This window comes from Pteropus vampyrus, unplaced genomic scaffold (genome assembly GCF_000151845.1).
Source record: "Pteropus vampyrus isolate Shadow unplaced genomic scaffold, Pvam_2.0 Scaffold80, whole genome shotgun sequence".
NCBI classification, from domain to species: Eukaryota; Metazoa; Chordata; class Mammalia; order Chiroptera; family Pteropodidae; genus Pteropus; species Pteropus vampyrus.
In genome coordinates this window covers 285,527-308,349 of record NW_011888861.1, presented here as the reverse complement: position 1 = coordinate 308,349, position 22,823 = coordinate 285,527, and the positions used below count along the sequence as shown (strand labels likewise).

Below are 22,823 nucleotides of genomic sequence, written 5' to 3'. Positions count from 1 at the left end.
CCAGAAAGTTTTTCTAAACTGAAAATCTATGAGCTTTAAACAGTAACTCTCCATTTCTATATTGTGGTTTTGATTTGCATTCCCTGATTGGCTAACAATGTTGAACATCTCTTCATGTGCTTCTTGGCCATTTGTATATCTTCCTTGGAGAAGTATCTATTCAGATCTTTTGCCCATTTTTAAATGGCTTATTTATCTTTGTATTATTGAGTTGTAGGAGTTCTTTATATATTGTAGGTACAAGTCTCTTTTCAGATTTATGATGCGCAAAATTTTTTTTAATTTTCTATGTTGTAACTTTCTTGATGGTGTCCTTTGATGTACTAGAAGGTTTTAATTTTGATGATGTCTAGTTTATCTTTTGTGTTGCTGTTGTTGCTCATGTTTTTGGAGTAATTGTCTAATCCATTGTCATCTCTCGCTTTTCTCCCTCCGTCTTTCCCACTTTCTTTTTGATTTCTTCCCTCTTTTCCCCAACTCCAGACACTTCATTTCTCAGTTCTGTCTCTACTTCTAACTTATTCTCCAAGCTTCATCTTATCCAAAATACATAATTAATTCCTTTTCTTTATATCTTTCAAGTCCATCCTATAAATCTTTCAGTGCTTTTACTCCAGCCCTTTGAACCATGCAGGTATATGTTAGATGTTCAGTAAGTGACAAGTGAATAAATGAATGAATGGTGGAATGAGCAAACCTTGTATCAATCCATTTATCTCTTTGGCTCTTACACAAGAATTGCTGGCCCTAAGAAAAATTACAGTTGTACATGGAATCATTGTTAAAAATTTGTGGTCTCTAATTTCAACTGATATAACAGTACTGTCCAGCAATTTTTACATGTCCCTAGTCATTCACATTTTTAAAAACAGATGTTTAAACATTCACTTTGTTCTTATTTAACAGTATGTTTTTTTACTCAGAGCATAGCTTAGCATTTTCTGTGACTTCAGTGAGAGTACTAGCTAGCATCTATTCCCATACTTTTCTTATAACCCTCTTGTTTCAGAAGAAGACAACTTGGCCTCACTCCTATTCTAGGCTTGTGTCTCTGCTTGTGTTTTGGATCTTACCATTCCCTCCTCCTGAAAGAACTTGCTCTGTCAGTTATTTCTTCTATCTTCACTACTTGCTACTGCGTTTCTCCCCTCAGCATGTAAATCTGCGCCCCCCCCCCAATAAATAAGTAAAATAAAAGGATTAAATACATTAACCTAAACCAAAACATACACTCAATTTCTCCTACCGACCAGGAGTCTTCTTTCTCTTTCTATCCAACTTTATGGAAGAGTAGTCTATATCAGCTGTCACCATTTTCTTTCTTTTTCAATTACAGTTGACGTAAAATATTGTTAATTTCAGGTGTACAACATAGTGATTAGGTATTTATAGAACTTACGAAATAATCACCCCACCAATTTCTTATTTAAGATTCATTACTACTAAACTCCCCACTTCCCCTAAGTTCTTTGACCCGCTCATTGTTGAATCAGGCACACCCATTTTAGTTTTAATGTTACTTGCTTTCTCTGTAGCATTTGACACTGTTGGCTGCTTCCTCTTCTTAGAACTTTTTGTTATCCTGGCTTTGATCACATTTTTTAAGGAAGCCATGCATGCTCTCTTTTTAAAATCAGAACCTAATGCTTCTAGTCATTCCAAGTAGACACACCTCCTGTTAGATAGGATGTCCAGGACTAAAGATTCAACATTCTCTGAGATTTACTTTGTCTTCAACAATTTTCCAATAATTATTGCTACTGCTACCATGATGCTGGGCTAAGTGAGTGGTCAGAGGAAGAGCTGGATTCAAGTGTATTCTCATAAGCCTTTCTTTATTTCCTGTAAGACACTGAAGCCAAATGAATATTTTAAAGAGATTTGCAATTGAATTTTCGATAAAGTTTTTAAATAGAGGTTCTTTTTGTCTCAGTTGAGTTAATTGCAGCATTGTTATAAAATAATGAAAGATTAGAGATAGCATAAAGGCCCATTAATAGTGCAATGGGTAAATGTGTAACAATATATCTATACAGAAGATACTGGGCAGCTAATAAAATAAACGAAGTAGGCCTAAATGTATTGATGTATGGAAAACAAATCAAGATGCAGCTCTTATTGTCCTCCACCTCATAATTTGTAAAAAAAAAAAAACAAACCGAAAAACTACAGAACAGAACTACGTTATCCACTCCCCCTCATGGTTTCACTTGCTGCAGTTTTAGTTATTCATAGTCAGCCACAGTGTGAAAATATTAAATGGAAATTTCCAGAAATAGTTAGTAAGTTTTAAATTGTGTGTTCTTCTGAGTAACATGATGAAATCTTGTGCCATCCTGCACTGTCCTGTTTTGTCCCATCTGGAACTTCGAATCATCCCTTTGTCTGGTGTACCCAATCTGTATATGCTATCTGCCCATTAGTCATTTAGTAGCCATCTCTGTTATCAGACTGATTATCAGAGAAAGAGTCCACATTTCCATAACTTTTATTATGGTGTACTGTTATAATTGTTCTATTTTATAAGTTATTGTTGTTGATCTCTTACTGTGCCTAATATATAAATTAAACTTTATCATAGGTGTTTGTGTATAGGAAAAAACATATAGGGCTTGGTACTATGTGGATAGGTACTATCTGGGGTTTCAGGTATCCACTGGGGATCTTGGAATGTATCTCTCATGGGTAAGAGGGAACTACTTACTGTTTAGCACTGAAAAATGCTTTGAAAAATGCCTCTGCTTATCAAACTATTATGAGTGATTTCGTCTGAAGAGTGGAGATGGAGGATGTTATGGGTTACTTTATTTACGCTTTATATTTTTATTTTGTTTGAATTTTTTCAGTGAACATGTATTTCTTCTGTAATAAAACAATGATGACTTGAGGATGTTTAAAGTAGAAATAATATCAATTTATGACCTATTCTTATTTTGTCTGTTCCGTTAGCTGTTTAGACTACAATTTTTGCTTTTTTCATTTTCCTTCTAAACTCTAACCACTCTAGCTCCGCCTCCTTAGTGGGCTTCTTATAACCTAATCCTATTTATCCCTCAGGAGTCACCTTTGATTCTCTGAGAAGCATTCCTGGATCACTCAGTCGTATTTTATTACCTTTCCTCTGTGATCCCATGACACCCTGGGAAATCTTCCTTAGTCACTGGTGTCTAAGGCAGGAGCTGTTATTATTTGACTTTGTAGTCCGTGGAACTGAGCATAGTACTGAGCACACGGTAGAAATTTATTAAAAGGGGTTTCAGTGTTAATAAAGCATAGAATTTTGGGTATATCTCCTTAATATTAGCATGTCCTTTTGTGTAGGTTGTCATTTTATGTCATTTTTATTGAAGTTCTATGTGAAGAGACATGTTTTAATTAAACTTCAGTTTATATCTCAGAATGTTTTGAGTTTATGTTGATGAGCTCTCCTAACAGAACTCCAGGCAGTTTATTTAAATGTAATATTTTATCAATTGTTATTAGAGGACAGGAGAGTGATAATTTCATACTTTATTGTGATATAAAACATTAATATAGAATGTTTTTATAATATCTCCAAATGCATTAATTAAAGAAAACCTACATTTGTTTGCTTAGAAAATGTGTAACATTGACTCAAGAAGAAGGATAAACACAAATTAATGTTTCTTCTGTGTGTAAATTGCTTGTCTTAACAGTTTGTTTTCTTTTTAGGTTCAACAGATAGATCGTGTAGTGGAAGTTGTGGAGGAAACAATTAAAGGTAATTGTTGAAAGTGAGATAAGCAGCGGTATATATTGTTTGAACCATATTATAAAAAATATTACTTAGTTAACATTTCTTGGGCATCTTTTTTTTTTTTTTTTTAACACCTACAGCACCTGGTATTCCTATTATTGGTCATCTTTATGAAAATTTTTATTCTAGATATAAAACAATATTTTGTCCATGATTGCTTCATGCATTGACTGATCCTATATAGGAGGCATATATTTGATTAGCTTATAGATGAGTCAGTTCATAGTTCTTTTTTTTTTATCTTACTTTTATTTTTGTCTAAAATAGATTTAATTTAAATCTCAGATCAGGAAGACAGAATTTAATCAATCTTGAAATAAGGAAATGATGTCATTTGTGTTTTTTTCAGTTTTATTGAGATAAAATTGACATTTGCATATTTTCATATCACAATTAGTTGCAGTTTTCCTTGTTAAAAAGTACTTTTAAGTCGTATTCAATTTTAATACCTCTTCAAGGTGTAATTTTTATAGTTACACCAGAAAATAGAGTTTTGCTTTGCTTGTTTCATTAGCCAGTGTTCTTTGAAACAGATTCTTATTGATGTCATTGAGAAATAAGCCATCCTTAATTCTGTCTTTTAATTTTTAAATATTTATAGTTTATTTTTCCTTGTAAGTTAGCACAAATGAAAACTATTAATATGATTTTGAAATATTAAGTTAAATGAATTGAGGGCCTTACTTAAAATTTTAACTATTTTGTTATAAATGAGAAACGTGTTTTTTTTTTTTTTTAAAGAAAAACAAATGACTTCTGTCATTTCGATTGAGATTTTTAACCACATACTTTTACTCCTGGCTTGTATCTACTGCCTTTCATATTCTGTTATAAATGCTCATTAATTTTAAATCTTTGATATATTAAGAGATTGATGACCACAGAATATGAGACTGAGACTGTACCTTAACCTTTTTTGGAAAATTTAAAATAAAGTAAAATATCATGATTAAAATGTTGAGCAGTGATAATTTTGAAATTTTTGTTCAAATTGTACCTCAACCCCATCTTGGAAAATCCAGAAATACTAGCATTTATTGTGCACTTACAGTGAGACAGGCACTGTGCTAAATATTTCACATGGATTAAGTCATTTAATCTTTACCACAGTACTGTGAAATGAATATAAACATTATCCTAATTTTTCAGATGAGGAAGTTGAAACACAGGGTCACACAGTAAGTGGCAGAATTGAGATTTGAATCCTGGCAGTTCTGGGTCCAGTGCCTGCGCTCTTAAGTTTGACACTACATTCACACTATACTGTGACTTCTCTGCTCTCTCCCAGTTGAGAATCACTGCCTTAGTGGTTGTTCAGTTATGCTTCTTAAAGCAGTGCTTCAGGATGCTTGAGGATATTGTTGCCTTATGTATCTTCTGTTTGAGTACTAGGTATATAATGGCCACTCAATAATTTTTTAAGGAAATTAATGATAGTGAAGCTAACAGGAGGAAATCTAGGTGAACTTGGGTATGGCAATGACTTTTTAGATGAAACAAAGGCATAATTCATGAAAGAAATCATTGATTAGCTGGACTTCATTAAAATTAAAACCTTCTCTACAAAAGATACTGTAGTACTATACGCATATTATAATGGCCAAAATTCAAAACACTGACAACACCAAATACTGGGGAGGATGTGGAGCAACAGGAACACTCATTCATTGTTGGAGAGATTACAAAATGGTACAGCCATTTTAGAATACAGTTTGGCAGTTTCTTACAAAACTAAACATAGTCTTTCCATATTATTGAGCAATTGCACTCCTTGGTGTTTATCCAAAGGAATTGATAACATGTCCACACAAAAACCTGAACATGGATGTTTATAAAGTTTTATTCATAATTTCAAAAATGTGGAAGCAAACAACATGTCCTTCAGCAGCTGGATAAACTATGGTAATTCCAGATAGTGGAATATTAGTACTGAAAAGAAATGAGCTAGGAAGCCGTGGAAAGATCTGGAGGAAACTTAGAAGTAAATTACTAAATGAAAGAAGCCAATATAAAAAGGTTGTATACTCTGTAATTCCAACCATATAACATTCTGGAAAAAGTAAAATTAAAGTGGCTATAAAAAGATCAGCGGTTACTAGTGGTTATTGAGGGAAGAGAAAGAGTAAATGGGTGGAGTACAGAGGATTTTTTTTTTTTTTTTAGGGCAGTAATACTATTCTGTATGATACTGTATTGGTGGGTACATGTCATTACACATTTGTCAAAACCCATAAAATATACAGCACGATGAGTATGAATGGTGATGTAAACTGTGGGCTTTGGGTGATAATGATGTATCAGTTTAGGTTCATTGATTATGACAAATGTACCATCCTGGTGGAGGATGTCGATAATGGGAGGACTGTGTGTATGTGGTGGGGAAAGGAGATATGTGGGAAATTTATACTTTCTGCTCCATTTTGCTGTGAACCTAAAGCTGCTCTAGAAAATAGTCCATTAAAAATGATGAATAATTGTGCTCGGAAGGTTGCCAAATGGCTTGTAGAGATATAATTTTTATAGAAAATTATAGAAAGTAAAGGTAAACTATTTTTCTGTATTCATAATACTTCTGACACCAAATGTATAGGTTTTCTACACCAAGTAGTTCGGATACTAACTACTCAGAGTTAGTGCAGATGTCGTCAGTTAAGGGTTCAGTCTCACAAGTCTGCCCACTACTTCAGATGCCAATTGCAAATCCAGATTGTCATCAGACAGACTAGCACCCTCTTCACATTTGATGATTTGCTGGAACAGCTCACAGAACTCAGGAAAGCCTTTTATTTACTATTACTGGTTTATTATAAAGGAGCATCCAAATAGAAGAAATGCATAGGGCAGAGTATGTGGAAAGGGACACAGAGTTTTCATGCCCTCTCTGGATGTGCCACTCTCCCAGCACCTCAATGCTTTGAACAACTTGGGAGCTCTTCAAACCCCATCATTTAGGGGTTTTCTGGAGGCTCCATTACATAGGTATGATTAATTAAATCATTGGCCATTGGTGATTGAACTTAATCCAGCCCCTCTCTACTCCCTGGAGGTTGGGGAGCGGGGCTGAAAGTTTCAACTCTCTAATCATCTGGTCGGCTCCTTTGGTTACCATTTCTATCTTTCAAGATTTTACTCATTAGCATAAACTCAGATATGGTTGAAAGGGGTTTATTATGAATGATAACTACAACAAAAAATGCTCCACTCATTCCTATCACTCAGGAAATGGGGGTTTTAGAAACTATATCAGGAACGGGGGATGAAGACCAAATATATATTTTTATTATATCCCAACATCACAGAAGCTCTCTACCTCCATGGTTGGGTTAATTAGGGAGGGCTTCTCACTGAGGAGTTTTGGCTTGAGTGGATTTATTAGAGAGATTGCAGTTGGTCTTAATTCTAAGAGTCTGCAGCAAGAGGTGAGTTTAAGTTGTTGGGAACGTTCATTGGCAGGTCTGGTTTGAGGGTAGGAAGGCTGGTGAATTAAGTCTTAGCAATGCAACAAGAGAATTTTAGAGATGGAAGGAATGTTGTAGGTGTCTTTAGTTTGCAGATGAGGAAGCTGAGTTAGGAAGGGGTTAAGTGACTCATCTGAGATCTCTTGATTAATCTCAGAGCAAGGTTTGCCAGTGAACTTCTGTTCTTTGCTTTCTAATACCAGTACTTCATCTAGACAGCGTAAGTTAGCGAAATAATGTGGCCTTTGTAACATTTACCAGTTGCTTGTTGTCTTTCAGCAGGTTACTTTTCAAAGGCTCAATTTAAAGTGAAGAGGGTTAAATGGATAAGACTTTTGAGATATGCAGAACATAACGAGGAGATCAATTCATATCACTGTTTCTTACTATCTCCTTAATACCCATACTGCTGGAATAACCTAATTGACCTTTGCTACCAGTGACTTTCCTTTCAATCTGACTATATGCTGCTACTATTATCCTCAGATTATTTTTATGTCCTGCATATGTGCCTTTAGTGGTTGCCTGTTACCTACAAATTAATTTAGAATTTCTTAGTGTGATCTTAATTACCTTTTGCTCCAACCAATTGTACTATTTGTTGTTTCTCCTGTGTCATTTGCAGTCTGCTTCACATTCATTTTAGGGCCCTGTACAAACGTGGATAAGTTCTTTTTGCCTCTCAGGATCCATTCTCCACCTTTTCCACCTGATCTATGTTCATGGAGGCTGACCTGTGTGAATTGCATCAATAGGCCTTTGCTATCTGGCATCTGGTTTGATTAAGCCCATTGGAGGTGAGAGGTATGACTTGAGCCTGAGATGGGAGTATTTGTTCCCTTCCTACTCATCCTGGATTGGTTGTTTCTCTCACCCAAAGGACATAGCTTCTGTCAGGTGGCCCCCTTTATTCATCTTTTTCCCTAAGTTCCTATAACTGTTCCCTTCCTTTGATTTTTCAGGCCTGGGAGTGAAAACAGCACTCCATTATTGCTAGCCTTAGAATACTACATTGTCTCTTGTTGGTTTTCCTAACCTTGCCAAACTTTAGTAAATAGTCCCTTTATTAAAATCTCTTTAATTATGCAGTGTGCCATCTGCCTTGCTGGGACCCTGATTAATAAATGCTCTGTGGAGAAGCAAGGCTCTGCCCAGAAGGGCCAGATGGAATACAACCTGACAAGAGGATTTTGCCATAACTGTCTTGTTTCCATATTTGATTTTTTTTGGGCTCTCTTCACGTGTCTTTCTTGAGCACGGTTTGGACATACAGCCTCTGCCATAGCCTGTTTGCATTCTTCTTCTTATTCCCTATGCTATACCAAGAATTGGTTTAAAAGATGTATTAATAAGGTACATTGATGCTGAAAACATTTAAATCTCTCATAATTATCTTAAAACTGTACAAAGCATGTTCCATTTGTCTCTGTCTTAGTTAGAACAAAATGGAAAATTGCAGGTTGTTTTGAATGAATCCTCACTATTTCAATAATGGCCTGAAAATTCCATCAATTTACAGCATTTGTTTTAGGAGCGACCAGGTTATAATGAATTTAGAATTTTCTTCTGTATCATCTTAATAATTCAACAAGATATGTAACTGGATTTAAGAGAAGAAATAGTGTTTAAATGATTTATGTTCATTTCTTTTTTTAAAAAATACTGATACTGACCTTAGTCTTGGTTTACATGGTCATTAAAACTTTTTTTTGTATGAAAGCTCTGAAGGGGATATAAATCTGTATTTCTTCTAATATGTGTACATCAAGTGCTCAGAACAAAAAATATTTTTCAAATTCCATGTAAAATATAATCTAACTGGATAATTTAAGAAATAATTGCAAGTAGATATTGTGTATTGAAATTAGAAAAATATTTTTACTGTTGTTATATTTCTTCACCAGTCAACCTCTAATAAAAGAGGCCTGTATTGTTGTTATTAATATGTTTGCTGGTATTTAGTTCAGTCTGATTCCAAATGCCTCCAGTGTTGGTAATTCAAGACTTTCCCAATATGGTATGATCTGTAAATTTAATTGATTTTCTGTTTCCCCTAACTTCTCAGTAATTGATGCGATCTTGGATTAGATTGGCCTAAATTCCCAGGGTACTTCACCAAACAGCTTTCTTATTTAACACATTGCTATTAATCTTCACTCTGTCAGATTTTGTACTTTGCATTTGATGCTAATTCAGAGCATAAACTCTTTATAAATTGAGACTGGAAGGCAGAACTATATCGAGTGTGATTTTATCAGTGTTAATGATTGAGGAACTGCCCTGTAAAATCCAATGGAGATTTACTTGAGGATGTTTTCCAGGTATAATGAATAAGTGAATTAAGCTTGGTTAAGGAGCATTTTATATCCGTGACAGTATAATACTACAAAAACTTTTTCAGTGTTTGTTTTCAATAATTTGTTGATTTTCAAAATATGCTTTGAAAGGACACTTTTATGCATCCTCTTATGTAATTTCTGGTACAGATACTATAGGCTGAATATAATGGAAAAAGTTGTGCATTTGGTTTTACATAATGGGCATACTTCCTAGTTTCACTGGTGTAATTAGATAGGTAATAACTTCTACTTCCTAATAATCAAGGAGCAAGGGGTTTATTGCTGTTATTTATTTTCAGTGAGCCTGTTTGTTTTATGTACTGTGTTAATATGTGGTTACAGTTTGGTAATCATTACATTTTGCCGTCTTCTTAAATGTGTCAGTTTATGTCCTTTCTGTTCTCTTTCCTTTCTTTCCTCTCCTTTGGTTCCCCCAAATTAACAATGGGATTTTAACTTACTTGTCCTGTATACATCCATATACGTTATTTCTAGAATGAACTTTTTATTTATTATACCTCTCTTAGATTGCATTTTTCAAATCATAATATTTTTAGAAATAGGGATAGACAGATTTCTTTATGATCCCAAACAGTGAAGTTCTGCCGTAGGACTTTATGTTGATTTTTCACATCATTTTATTCTATACCTTGGTTTGGAGTAGTGGCTGGAAAGGACTGTCTCTTAGAGAATCCACCATGTCATGTCATGTCTGTAGTTCTTTGACTTCATAACTTTATTAGCTAAATTTTCAGTTCTGTTTCCAACCACACACATACTGAGCAGCAGCAATATTCTTTATCTTCTACAAAAGCATCTTTCATAAACCTTGTAAATGGTCATCATGTTTACTGTTTTTTTTTTTTTTAATGAAAGTAGTTAACTTTAAGTTTGTCTAATATTTTTCAGCCATTAAAGCTTTAAAACTCAAATAAATGCTTAAACGTGTCCCCAAGGTGGATTCTGCTGCTTTATGATAGCTTCAGCACTGTTTTATATGTTTTTGGTTTGTCTTAAATTTAAGTACATTGCTTTAATGTGTTCATCATGAATATTTCCTTTTCTATTTAAAGATGCTTTTTCTTATGATTGAAACCAGCTTTTGTTATTAACAGAATTTAATTATATGAAGACTTTTGATGTCTTCATTCTGAAGTGGGGATAAGGAGGGTGCAAAGTGTTGAATAGTTTCTTAAGTTGATGATCTTACTGTAGTTTTCACATAACACGCTGTTATAATGGTTCACTGGATTTGATTGTTTGAAACGGGAAAGGAAATTACTTTATGCTTGATCCTCTCAGGCTTCCCATGACCCAGTTCTACTGTTAGTGGTCCACTGATCTATCTGGTAAAGTAGCCCCATCCTTCCTGGTTTAAATATTAACAAGGACTTGCCTACTGTGAAATTGGGCTTATATGTTAACTCTTGCAAATCTTGATAGTGCCTTGACAGACCTCATGAAGGTGAGACTACAGGTAGTGTTAAATTCTCTAAAAATATGTTATTGTAGTCTGGACTTTCGTGAAAACTGTTAATGTAAAACATTTATAAAGTTTGAATGTCCTGATTTTTAAGTTTGTATATTAATCATTTTCATCTGGTATTTGGTATTCTCAGATATAACAGTTCTGAATCTTAGATATAACAGTTCTGAATCGTAGGGTTCTAATTTCTATTTACTCAATAGGAGTTATTTAGTAAAAAATGCTAAGTCAGTCTTTTAGTCCTGTTTTGGAGCTCATAGAGAAACACATGAAGATTAATATAATTTAAAAACTTTACTTAAAAATAGAAAAATGTTTTCATATGATGATCTTCCTTTACTATGACTAACTTTTAAGAGAATTGGTACTGTTTTTATGCTCTGCATGCATATGATATATACTTTAGCATGCATCTGGAAAAGTTTTAATCTTCAAAGAATCTATTTTTGGTTAGTAAAGTCTAATGAGAATAGTTGAGACTATACACTTAGAGAAAAATAATATTAGCAGCTTCATTACATTTTTCAAATAGAGGATGAAGTTATAGGTTAATTGTGGTATTTTCTCTTTTGGTTTGACTGTTCTTAACACAGTAAATTGTATTATATTGGTAATTCTCCTTTAGTACTTTATAGCTAGGTTCCCTAAATATGGAAATACAAAATGGAAACCAGGTTATGTTAGAAGTGCAATATCTAGAACTTCAATAGATATAAAAATGAAATATACAGAAAAATTTTTGTCATCCTTGAAAAATTTATTTAAAAACAGATATTTTATTTAACAGCAAATATTTTATTGTCAGTAAAATAATTTATCACAGCCAAGTGAGAAAATTGGTACATAGAGTAATTTGGTGCCTTAGATGTGAGTACACAAAAAATTTAAATCTGATTTTCTTTTTTTCTTGAAAAATTCGACAATTGGAAAAATTTACTCAGACAATTGTAGGATGTCATTTATTATGGGATACCATGAACCTTTTCTTAGAAAACCTAATATCGTTAGTTATTGGCATAGAGAAAGCATGCTGGATTGATTTTAACATTTTGTATCTAATGTTTGGAGAGGTACATCTTTTCTTTTGAAAGTTCATTTTGTAACACTCTACAAGTATATGGCCACACACACACATCCATTACTTCTGAGACGAGAGAATAAATACTAATTTCATTTACTTATTAGTTTGAGGGAGGGAAAACTCATTTGCAGACTCTCCAGTTAGGATATCAGCTACGGATAGATTTTTAAGAAGTTTATCAGTACTACCATTTTATTACAGCATACATTTTATTGAGTAATAAAGAAATAATAATTGAAATGTCCCTATAAAAGGTGGTTTCTAACACATTAAATCTTTATTGTAACTCTGAAAATAAAGTGCTCTATTGCTTTAAGCTACACTGAAGTCTGCTACTGTGATGGGTAAGAATCCTGGACTGCGAATGTGAAGAGCTATGTTGAAATACTTGTTTTCCTGCTAACAGAGTCATATTTAACATCCCACACAATCTCATTGGTTCTCAGTTTACTGAGTTGTGAATTGTATAAAATGGAAGGTCCCTTCAACTTAGAAATTCTAGGATTATTTGAGACTGCAATATAAAACTGAGTTTCAGAATTATTGACATTTTGGATAGTGATCTCTAGCAAATGTTATTAGAATGTGACTAGTTTTTTTTTTTTTTTGCATCCTAATCTCCATATGCCACGTTTTACTTTTTCTTTTCCCTTCCTATTTATAAAATGAAATTGAAGATGTTTGTGGCAGACATACCATGCAATTTTCTGTCATGTAGCTCTGTGTTCTCCAGTGAAGAAAGATCTCAAGGAAAACACTGTTCTCTGACTCCTGTACCTTTACCTTTACCTTTACTTAACTTTTGGTTGTAGCACCATCCTCCATGGTGAAGGGTAGTGTACTTCCCAGTGTTGCTTAAGAGTTTTGTGCTTCTTTGAAGCCATTTTCATTTCTATCCTGGGGCATTTTTATTTTCAGGAATTTGAGATGGGCAGTTTTAATCTTGGTGACTGGAATTGCTGGAGGAAAAGAAAGAAAAGAGGATTTAATGTAAGCTGAGAATGTCACCCATAGTAGTGATTCTCAAGGGTATTTACTGAGAGAGGAATGGTAGCTGAAAGGGACTCTTAGCCAGAGAGGGAAGATGGCAGAGTGGTTTATCAGAACCTGGGAAAGCTGGAGGTTGGAAATACTGCCATGTGGCCTCTCACCTAGATTCATTGCCTTTCAACCCCTGTTACAGCTGAGTAAGGATCATATCACTGATGTGTCCTGGATGGGAAAACAGCCATGGTTCTCCACCTTGGTCTTTAGGCACATATACCACGATTTACCCAGGGTTACGTGCCATTCCTGCCACACTACTCTGCTTTCTTCCTCTTTCATCACATTCAAGAAATGGTATCACATTGCAAGTGAGTGATTTAATAGGGATGACCTTGAATCTACTTTAACTTATAAATTTAAAAATCATTTGCAAATTTATTATTATCAATGCAATTATTTGTGACCTATTTTCTAGCCCTCCAGAACTTTAAAAATAAATGGATTCTGATTTTAACTTACAGTGTTTGAAAGTTTCAGAAGTCTCCTGGCCTTCTTGCTTTGGAGAAACGTCATTAGCTCTAGAAGTCTTGATAGGATTACAGTTGCATTAATTATAGTAGGAACTGTAATTAACTTCTGTCTAGCTCTATATAGCTTACCCCTTTCTTATACATTAATTCATTTGTACTCCACAGGTACCCTGGCATCACTGATTATACAGCTAGGCAACAGTGTACTATAATTTGAAACCTAATCCTCTAATCTCATGTACTTTACATTTGGTTAAGCTGTTTACCTTGAATGCAGAGAAGTGACAAAGTATGACCCATTTATTATTATTTCCTTTCCTCCTGCCTATTGTTTACCATCACTGCTCACCCATTTCTAGTTCTCTTTCATATTCACATTTCTGTTTCCTCTTTGGTTTCTTTTCCCCCATACCCTCCTTTCTCTTTGTTTTACTTGCCATTTAATTTTGTGTCAACCAAAAATCTTTTTTTGTAAGGCGCTAATAAATATTTGTTATATTTAAAAATAATTCCAAATAATTTACTTTGCTGTAAATGTGCTTAATTTAGTATATGAGGGAGTAAAAGTACTCCTTACATGTGCAAGCAACCAATAGAAAGCTAATCTAACCAATAAAAAGCTGAAGAATATATTCTACAGAGAAAATTCTTTTGGATATGTTTTTTAAACATAATTTTTGAAAGTTTTAATGTGAAACTTTATATAGTTTTTACTGTCAAGTGGTTAGGTCAAGAAAATTCATCCACATTTTTTAAGGATATGGCCTATGTTTTAAATCCTAGTTTTGTATTTAGGCCAGATAAATATTGAAACTGTAACTAGAAGGATTTAGATAAAGATAACTTTCAGTCTTTAATATTTTGTAATCAACAATTATCATAATTTTTAAAAATTAAGTTTTAAAAATAATGTTTGATCAGTCTTTTGATTAGAATTGAGAATGCATCTCAAGCCCACATAATTTTTACCTCATAAACTGTATTTAGAACCATTTTTATTTTCAAAGGTGCAGTTTTTCAGTTTATGCCGAGTTTTAATAAATCTTTTAAGTGAAATCTGGTTTTAGTGATAGGCTGGTTTTAAGAAGTGGAAAATGAACAACAAGCAGGAATTCTAGCAAAGAACTGTGCATGCTGTGTTAGTAGTACTGTGTCCAAATATCTTGTGGGATATGCAGAGTCGTGAATATCAATTGGGTCTTGCTTGCTCAGCCTCCCACACTAGTATCGCCTCTCCTTGAAGCCTTTTCTGATCTTTCCCAGGAAAGCTGACTGCTCTCTCATGGTGTCCCATTGTTCCTAGAAACATTGATCAGACCACCAGTGACACTTCATTCCAGTTATTTGTTTACAAGTCTGCTTTCTTTGAGCCCTTAAATGCCTTTAGGGCAGAAGTTATGTGGTGGTTCAGAACAGAATTTTTTTGGGGGTTTGGGGGATATTTTGGGAGTCTTTATGTTGTAAGTAAATATTGATAAAATTAATTTCATGCATTATTTTTAAGCTTATTTGTGCAGCTCATCACTGAAGATGAAGCGAAACACAATAAGGACAGACAGGCATTTTTTTAAGATCCATAAATGGAACACACTCTTCAATTTTCTCTGCTTCCCATCTCTCCTGTCACATTTTATGGTGGCTTCAAGTTGAATAATAACAGGAGGAAACTTGCAATTTTCATTCGTGATTTAAAATGGGAATTTGGGTTTCAGTTTTTAAAAGTTAAACTTGACTTACAAATTTCTTTTGGTTTTTGTTTTACTGTTACTTCTAGCAGCTTGAATGCCATCTATTATGAGGTCTGTTATCTCTGTTTTCATCACCTGGTGCAGTAATTTTGAGGAATAGGTTTAAGCATGAACAATGATTAAGTTCTGTGTTGCTGCCATGATGCTTTACATACTGAAACTGACACATACATAGCTTTATTCCTGTAAACACTGAAGCCTTTGAGCTATTTAAACAAATTTAGAACTTAAGAATGCCTATTGTAGCAAGACAGCCAATGACCTGAGGAGTTCTTTTAAGGATCTCTACTAATGTGGAGTTATTGATGTGGGACTGCTTTGACTTTTGAATATTATGATGTACACTTGATTTAGATTGTGAAAAATAAACTGGCACCACACAAATCTCTCCCCGTTGTCATAAAAATTATATCCACTTACAAAAGACATAATTAAAACATTAAATGCTTATGGTAATTTGCCTCCAGAAGGTATCTCCAGTAGGGTAAGAAGACATTTTGCTTATATGGATTATATGTATCCTTTGTTTAATATGATGACCTTAAAATAATTGTCATTATTTGTTGTACCAGCAGAGCTGTGCAAATGGAAGTAAAAATCACGAACAAACGTTTTCAACTTTCCATCTTCTATAATTCGGGATCATACATAAATTTCACGTCATTATAATTATAGTATAGAACCTTTTTTTGTGTGTGTGCAACAAGAGTTTTGATATTAAATAATCTTTAAACTTCTAGAGATTTAAACTTTGTATTATGACCTTATTTAGTTTCCTTTCCAACCTGCCAGCCTATCAGGTAAGGTGTTGGCTTCTTCATGCTTTGTTAAGCTAGAGAAATGCACACAGGTAACATCAGTACCTTAGTCGGCTCTCTTATACTTTGGTTCATGCTTTGAATTGTCTTTAGACAGTTGATTCTTAACATCCTTTTATTAATATCTTTTTTAAGTGTTATTGTTCTAGTTAATATTTAAATTCTTCATACGTGCTGAAATCCTAGTAGCTGAAATTGTAGTGATCTTATATTTTCGAATCCTAACATTTTATGTAGTTTTCCAACCTACACTTGTGACAAAGCTGCTTCTAACATTTAACGCAACTTCTTTATTTTACTTTACTTCTTTTAAAATGAGAATATTTCAAGAGAGTGTTACAGTTTAGTGTGAATATCAGAGTATGCTTGCTTTCTTAAGAGGTGCCTGTATATGCGTAATGACATTAAATGGAGGAGAGATAAACTTCTGGCTGCATTTTTGTTTTCCTTTATAATTAAATAGTTAAGAATGCCTGTGAAGGACATGTCAAGTAATAGCACCAAGCATTTCGTAGAAAAATAGATTAATTGAGCATTTCTTTCTAATATTCTTTAATAATATTCGAATTGATGTGATTAAATTTTTTAAGTGAGAATTGTTATCTGTAGTACATTTACTATTTTTTTTTTTTTTTTTTGCTTGAATTTTCTGCCAGTCTTCTTTTGGCCTCTTCTCCTAGCTCCCAACATCATGTTGGATTGCTTTACTAGGAGGTTTTCCAGTAGGCTGACCCAGAGCTTAGGTTTCAGACAAGTCTTCTCAATGTGTAGTTAATAGGACTCTATTTGAGTGAAGTGAGAGCAGTTAGTAAGAAACCAAGAAAACTTGGCAAGAGGCCTCTCTAGTGGTGGTGGAGGTGGGTGGTCACATATTAAGGAAACAATGAATGGCCATTAAAATCAGGCGAGAGGAATAAAGTATTGAAGGAAAGTCTGGCTGTTTATGGAGCCTTTAGAACAAAAAGAAATTAAAGGGGAAAAAAAAATAAACAAGAGGAGATTGAGCTGCCAGATCACTGCTGCTTCTGTAATGTGTAATGATATTCTAAAACTAATTTGTACAAACCACTTTAGCTTTGGGAACCAAAGGAGAGAAGATTGGTTTGTGTGTAGAAACGTAATTAATGAATATATATTTTGTAGATAGTTTTATTTCAGTCAATTAATATATGTGATTACATTTCAGGGATTGGTTCTTTTCTGTTTGTGAATGACCGTTATAGTTGGCTTTCTGACATGTTGACAGACTGGGCTTTCTATATGGGTGGGATGTTTTCCCTCAGCTCTAATAATGTTCAGTGCAATTAGCACTGTAGGATTTGGAAAAGATTTTTCACTCTTGAAGATCCATAAACGACATTGAATATTGATTCAACTAATACAACAATTATTGTACAAAATGTGCCTGGTTTGTTTTTTTTTTAACATAGGTTTTTCAGTATTGCGAATTCACAGATATGCATATAATTGTGAATTATATTAAACAACTAGGTTTTCGTTCAAAATTTTATAATCTATAATAATTTTAGCTAATGAAATGGTTTACTAACTTTCTTTAGTGGATTAGATTAAATATAAAACCCAGCACGGAATCAGGGTTTTGTAGCTGGTTTATAAATAACTGCTGAAAGCCTCAGGCTTAAAATTAAATTTATTTTAACAGGCCTGAATTTTTTGTGACACTTGTAAGTAACAACTTAGATGTTTATTAAAGATAGTTAATAAACCCACTGCGAAACATTGGACTATTATTTAGAGGACATGAAATGTGAATTTCAATTTAAAATGGAAACGGTAAAAGATACCAGAAATACAATGTTTGAGTATGTCTCATTCTACATATAAGGCGATTTCTTTTTTCGTACTTGTATTATAATTACATATCTCTATTTTAATCACTTTACATTTTTATCACTATCTCCTCAGTGGTCTCATGTTATTATCAGTTGATCTAGTCACACTGAGCATCATTCTTTCCATCTTTTCTATTAATACTTCCTCCTCTAATTTCTTTTTATGTGCAATTAGAATTATGTAAAAACCAATGTTTTCACTCTCTTTTTCTTTCAAACTTGTTGTCCTGATTTTTTTTCTTCTTCTATTTCTCTTCAGTCTAGCCAAAAAGAGTGATGAAGTCTTCAGTAGTCACAAGATAAATCAGTGTTCATTGAGGAAGCATTCTTTTTCCATAACAGTGCTAGGCATCAGTGGTTAACCAGAAGGGATCAAACAAAGAAGCAATATATGAGTGTGTAAATATGGTCCTCGCTTCATAGTTCCTTTATAATACAGCATATTCATTTTCAGCATAAATTTGCTCCAAATTTTTTTCTTTTACCTTTTGTCTTTACTCTCTTGTCATGTTTCCCTGTTCTTCAGTCCTTGTTTTCTGACCATTGCTTCCCAAAGACATGCTTTCTTTAAGATGCCTCCTTCAGTTTTCTTCTTTATTCTGTCAAATTTGTTTGTTTTAGATGGTAACAGTATTGATAACTGCACATAATAGGTACTGATTTTCAATATATGGTCTACAGGTTTAAGGAGTTAATTTGAAACAAATTCTGTTTGAAAAAGAATTTTTACCTATTTATGTATTAAATTTGTTGGGGTAACATTAGTTAATTAGATTATAAAATTTTCAGGTATAGCAAAGTTTTATCCTGTAATTGTTCTGTGGTTGAATTTCCTTCTTTTCATCTTTGGCCAGATATAATGAGGGACTTTTATGTTATTTTCTACTTTGTCTTTAAGTGTATTATATTTTCAATGAAAAAAAAAAGATTATTGTTAGGTCTACTGCTTATTAATGAATCATTGGATTAGAAAATAACTTATTATATCATCAGGCAGAGATATGTTCCTTTATTTGCATGTAGATAGTGATGATGAATAATTTATCAAATGTTATTAGTACAGGCTGCATATTACTGAAGTCTCAGCAGGATATAATGAAATTTGTCTCATGCTAGTATGAAAAAAGCATGCCTTTGCATAGTCATTATTGAACTTTTGGCATATCTCAGAGAACTATTATGTTATTATGCCAGTCTTGCTCACCTCTTCATTAACTGGACTTTGGACTGAAGAGCTCAATTTATCTTGAAAATCTGTGAAATCTGGTATGCCAAATGGTTGCTTGACTCTAGCTACCTTTTTTTAATCAGAGCAAGAATTTTTAGAATGAATGAAGTATGTAATGTTTCTTATTAAAGTGATTAGTGCAAAAAGGCTATGACTGATGGTTTTATTACTTCTGGTCATTAAAAGCTGTCTGTATAGGAGATGTTTAAGCAATATATCTTTCTGAAATGAGGAGGTGATGAAACATGTATATAATTGCTTAGAATTTTACATCTGTACCAATTAAGTATTTGAAATTATTTTAAATAATTGCTTTTTAAAAGGTGGCTTTGATTTGCTTGTGCCATGATTGTGTGAGGAGGTCAAGAAATCTAAGCAGCAATGAGGCTAGACAGTCAAAAACAAGCCATTTCAGCACTCTGGACATCAACTAAAAGCATTCCTTACATTCAGAAGTATTTATTCACCAAAACAACTGAACTTGGATTAAAAAATGTGAGCCTGTGTTGTTTGTGCCTTGTGCACTCTCATTTTCCTTCTTCAGCTCTGAGGGCAAGTTTATTCAACCAGGGTGGGCAGGCTAAGCTTTACCAGTACTCCTAAGATGGCTCAGTTGATTTGGAAAACTGTCAGTTAAAGTAGAGATTTTGATGGCAAATGACAAGGAGAGTCTCAGTTCTATCCCTCTGAAGTTGTGGACCTATTTGGCACACAGTGTACAGGTGCATGAGCCAGGGATTTAACAAGGACATCTGGGAGGTGAAACAGAGATAGAAGGTTTGATATATCTCCAGACTGTACGTTGACTGGAGGTGGTGCACATGCATAGCAGAGACTAGATTAGGCCCAGTCCAGCCACACGTAGCTGCCTGCTGGAGCATGCATGCACATCCAGAGGAGGTGGCAGAGGACCCAGGAAAGTCTAGGAGAAAGTACAAGTTGGGGCGGTCTTGAAAATGGCCCTAACTTTGAATGCCTTCACCTGCTCATACAGATTCATCAACAGATAGGAGAAATCTTATTGACTCAAGGTGTTTGAACATATGTGTAATGAGTCTTGCTTAACAAAAAGCTTGCAGATACAGACTTAACCCCTGGGAAGTCATGCACGGGGGAGGAGGGAAACCAAAACAAAACTAAAAAGGCACATCATCCACCATTCATATTGTAGAGAGACAGACTTCACAGATCTATTCCAGGGAAGCTGCTAAACAAAAACAACTTTTGGGTCGGGGGAATCTGAATTGAGAGTTGCCACAATATATTATCTAAAATGTCTATTATTCAACAAATATTATGATATATGCAAAGGAACCAAGTATAACCATATTCAGGAAACAATGCAGTCAGTACAAATTGTGTTTGGCCAAAATGTTGGATTTAGCAAAGACTCCCAAGTACTAAGTGAAACCATGTTAAATCACTTAAGGAGCAGATGGTGACAGTGACTTGAATACAGAATCACAAAAAGATAGACCAATAGAATTCTAGAGTTGAAAAGTACAGTAACTGAAATTAAATGATCATTCAAGGAGCTCAATTGCAGATTTGAGATGACAGAAGAGAAAATCAGTAAATTTGAGAATAGACCAATAGAAATTAACCAACCTCAAAGAAGAAAAATGAACAAGGCTCAAAGACCTGTGGACAACATCTAGCTAACCAAGTATATCAAGGGAGTCACAGAAAGAGAAGACACAGAAAAAGTGCTAAGAAAAAAAAAAATACTAGATGAAAACTTCTCAAACTTGGTGAAAAACATTATGGATCAAAAAGCTACATGAATTGCACAGGAAAGATCCACACCTAGATGCATTATACTCAAACCATTGAAAGACAGAGAAAATCTGGAAACATAAAAAAGTGACACATTATGTACAGGGGAACAACAATAAGAATTGTTGATTTCTCGTTAGAAGCAATAGCAGTCAAAGGCAGTGGACTGATACATTCAATGCTCAAAGAGAAAAACGGTCAACTAATAATTCTATATTCAACAAAGTTATCTTTCACCTCATACATGAAGCAAAATAAAAACATTCCTGAACAAAAATAATTTGTTGCTATAATATTTTATTTACAAGAAATACTAATGTTCTTTAGGCAGAAAGGATATGGTACCAAATGATAACTTCAGTTCTCAGGAGGAAATTAAAAGTGGTAGAAATGGTAATTATGTCGGTAAATATAATATACTATATAAGTTTATATTTTTCACATTTTCTTTTCTTTAAAAGCATACAGGTAAAATTTATAAAACTTTTTGGGTTTATACAACTGTATATTAATATGTGTGACAACAGCAGCACAAAGGAAGAGGAGGGAAAAGAAATTCATATTGTAGAGAGACAGACTTCACAGATCTAGTCCAGGCATTTGGACAATTGAATATCCATATGCAAAAAAATGAACTTAGACCTCTGTTGTACACAAGTAACAAAGTAGACCCTAGACCTAAATATAAGAGCCCAAAAATAAAACTTCTAGAAGAAAATGTAGGAGAAATATTTATGTCCTACGGCTAAGTATACAGCAAAAGTATGAGCTATAAAAGACAAAATTGATTAATTGAACTTCATTAAGTTGAAAACAAATACTTTTCAAAAGATACTATCGTGAATATGAAACTGTAAGCCAAAGACTGATTATTTTCACATCATGTTATCTAATAAAGTTCTTGCAAGCAGGATATATAAAGAATTTTTACAACTCAATAAGACAGATACTGTCTTATACGCAAAATATTGGCAAAATACTGGAGTAGACATTTTTATTAGGCTTTTCCAGAGAAACAGTGTGTGTGTGTGTGTGTGTGTGTGTGTGTGTAAAGAGATGTATTATGAGGAATTGGCTCACACGATTATGGAGGCTGCAAATTCCAAAGATCTGCAGTCAGCAAGCTGATGACCCACGCGGCTGATGTCTAGTTTCAGTTCAAGTTCAAAGGCCTGAGAATTAGGAGAGCTGATGGTGGAAGCTCCAGTTTGCAACTGGGCAGGCATGCTATCCAAGAAGAGCTAATTTTTCAGTCTGAGTCTGAAGGCTAGAAGAGACCATTGACCCAGGTAGGATGAGTTTCTACTACTTATTAATTAAGTAGGCTTTTTTTTTTTTCCTATTCAGGGCTTCGATTCATTGGATAAGGCCCACCAGTGTTAGGGAGAGCAATTTGCTTTATTCAGTTTACTGATTCAAATGTCAGTCTCATCCTGAAACATCATGTAGATGCACCGCAAATAATATTTGGTTAAATGTCTGGGCACCCTATAGCCCAGTCAAGTTGACACACAACATTAACTATCTCAGCATTTTACCAAACAGGGCATACAGTTGGCTCATAATCACGTTAAAAAGGTGCTCAACATCATTAATCATTATAGAAATGCACATTCTTTCAAACCACAATAATATACCATGACACACCCACTAGAACAGCTATTGTCAAAAAGTTATAGTATGAGGTCTTAGCAACAATGTGGAGAAACTCAAACCCTCATACATTGCTGGTAGGATATAA

The 22,823-nt window shown here is 33.9% G+C and overlaps 1 protein-coding gene across 9 annotated transcripts in view; it reads left to right on the top strand.

Annotated features, from left to right (window-relative positions):
- Positions 1-22,823, top strand: part of CDKAL1 (CDK5 regulatory subunit associated protein 1 like 1) — a 459,847-nt gene that overhangs the window by 164,807 nt on the left and 272,217 nt on the right. For all 9 annotated transcript variants that reach the window (XM_011362830.2, XM_011362832.2, XM_023532244.1 and 6 more), the window contains one exon: positions 3,694-3,742. In XM_011362830.2, the coding sequence (XP_011361132.1) occupies positions 3,694-3,742 (49 nt within the window). The remainder of the gene's footprint in view (positions 1-3,693; positions 3,743-22,823) is intronic.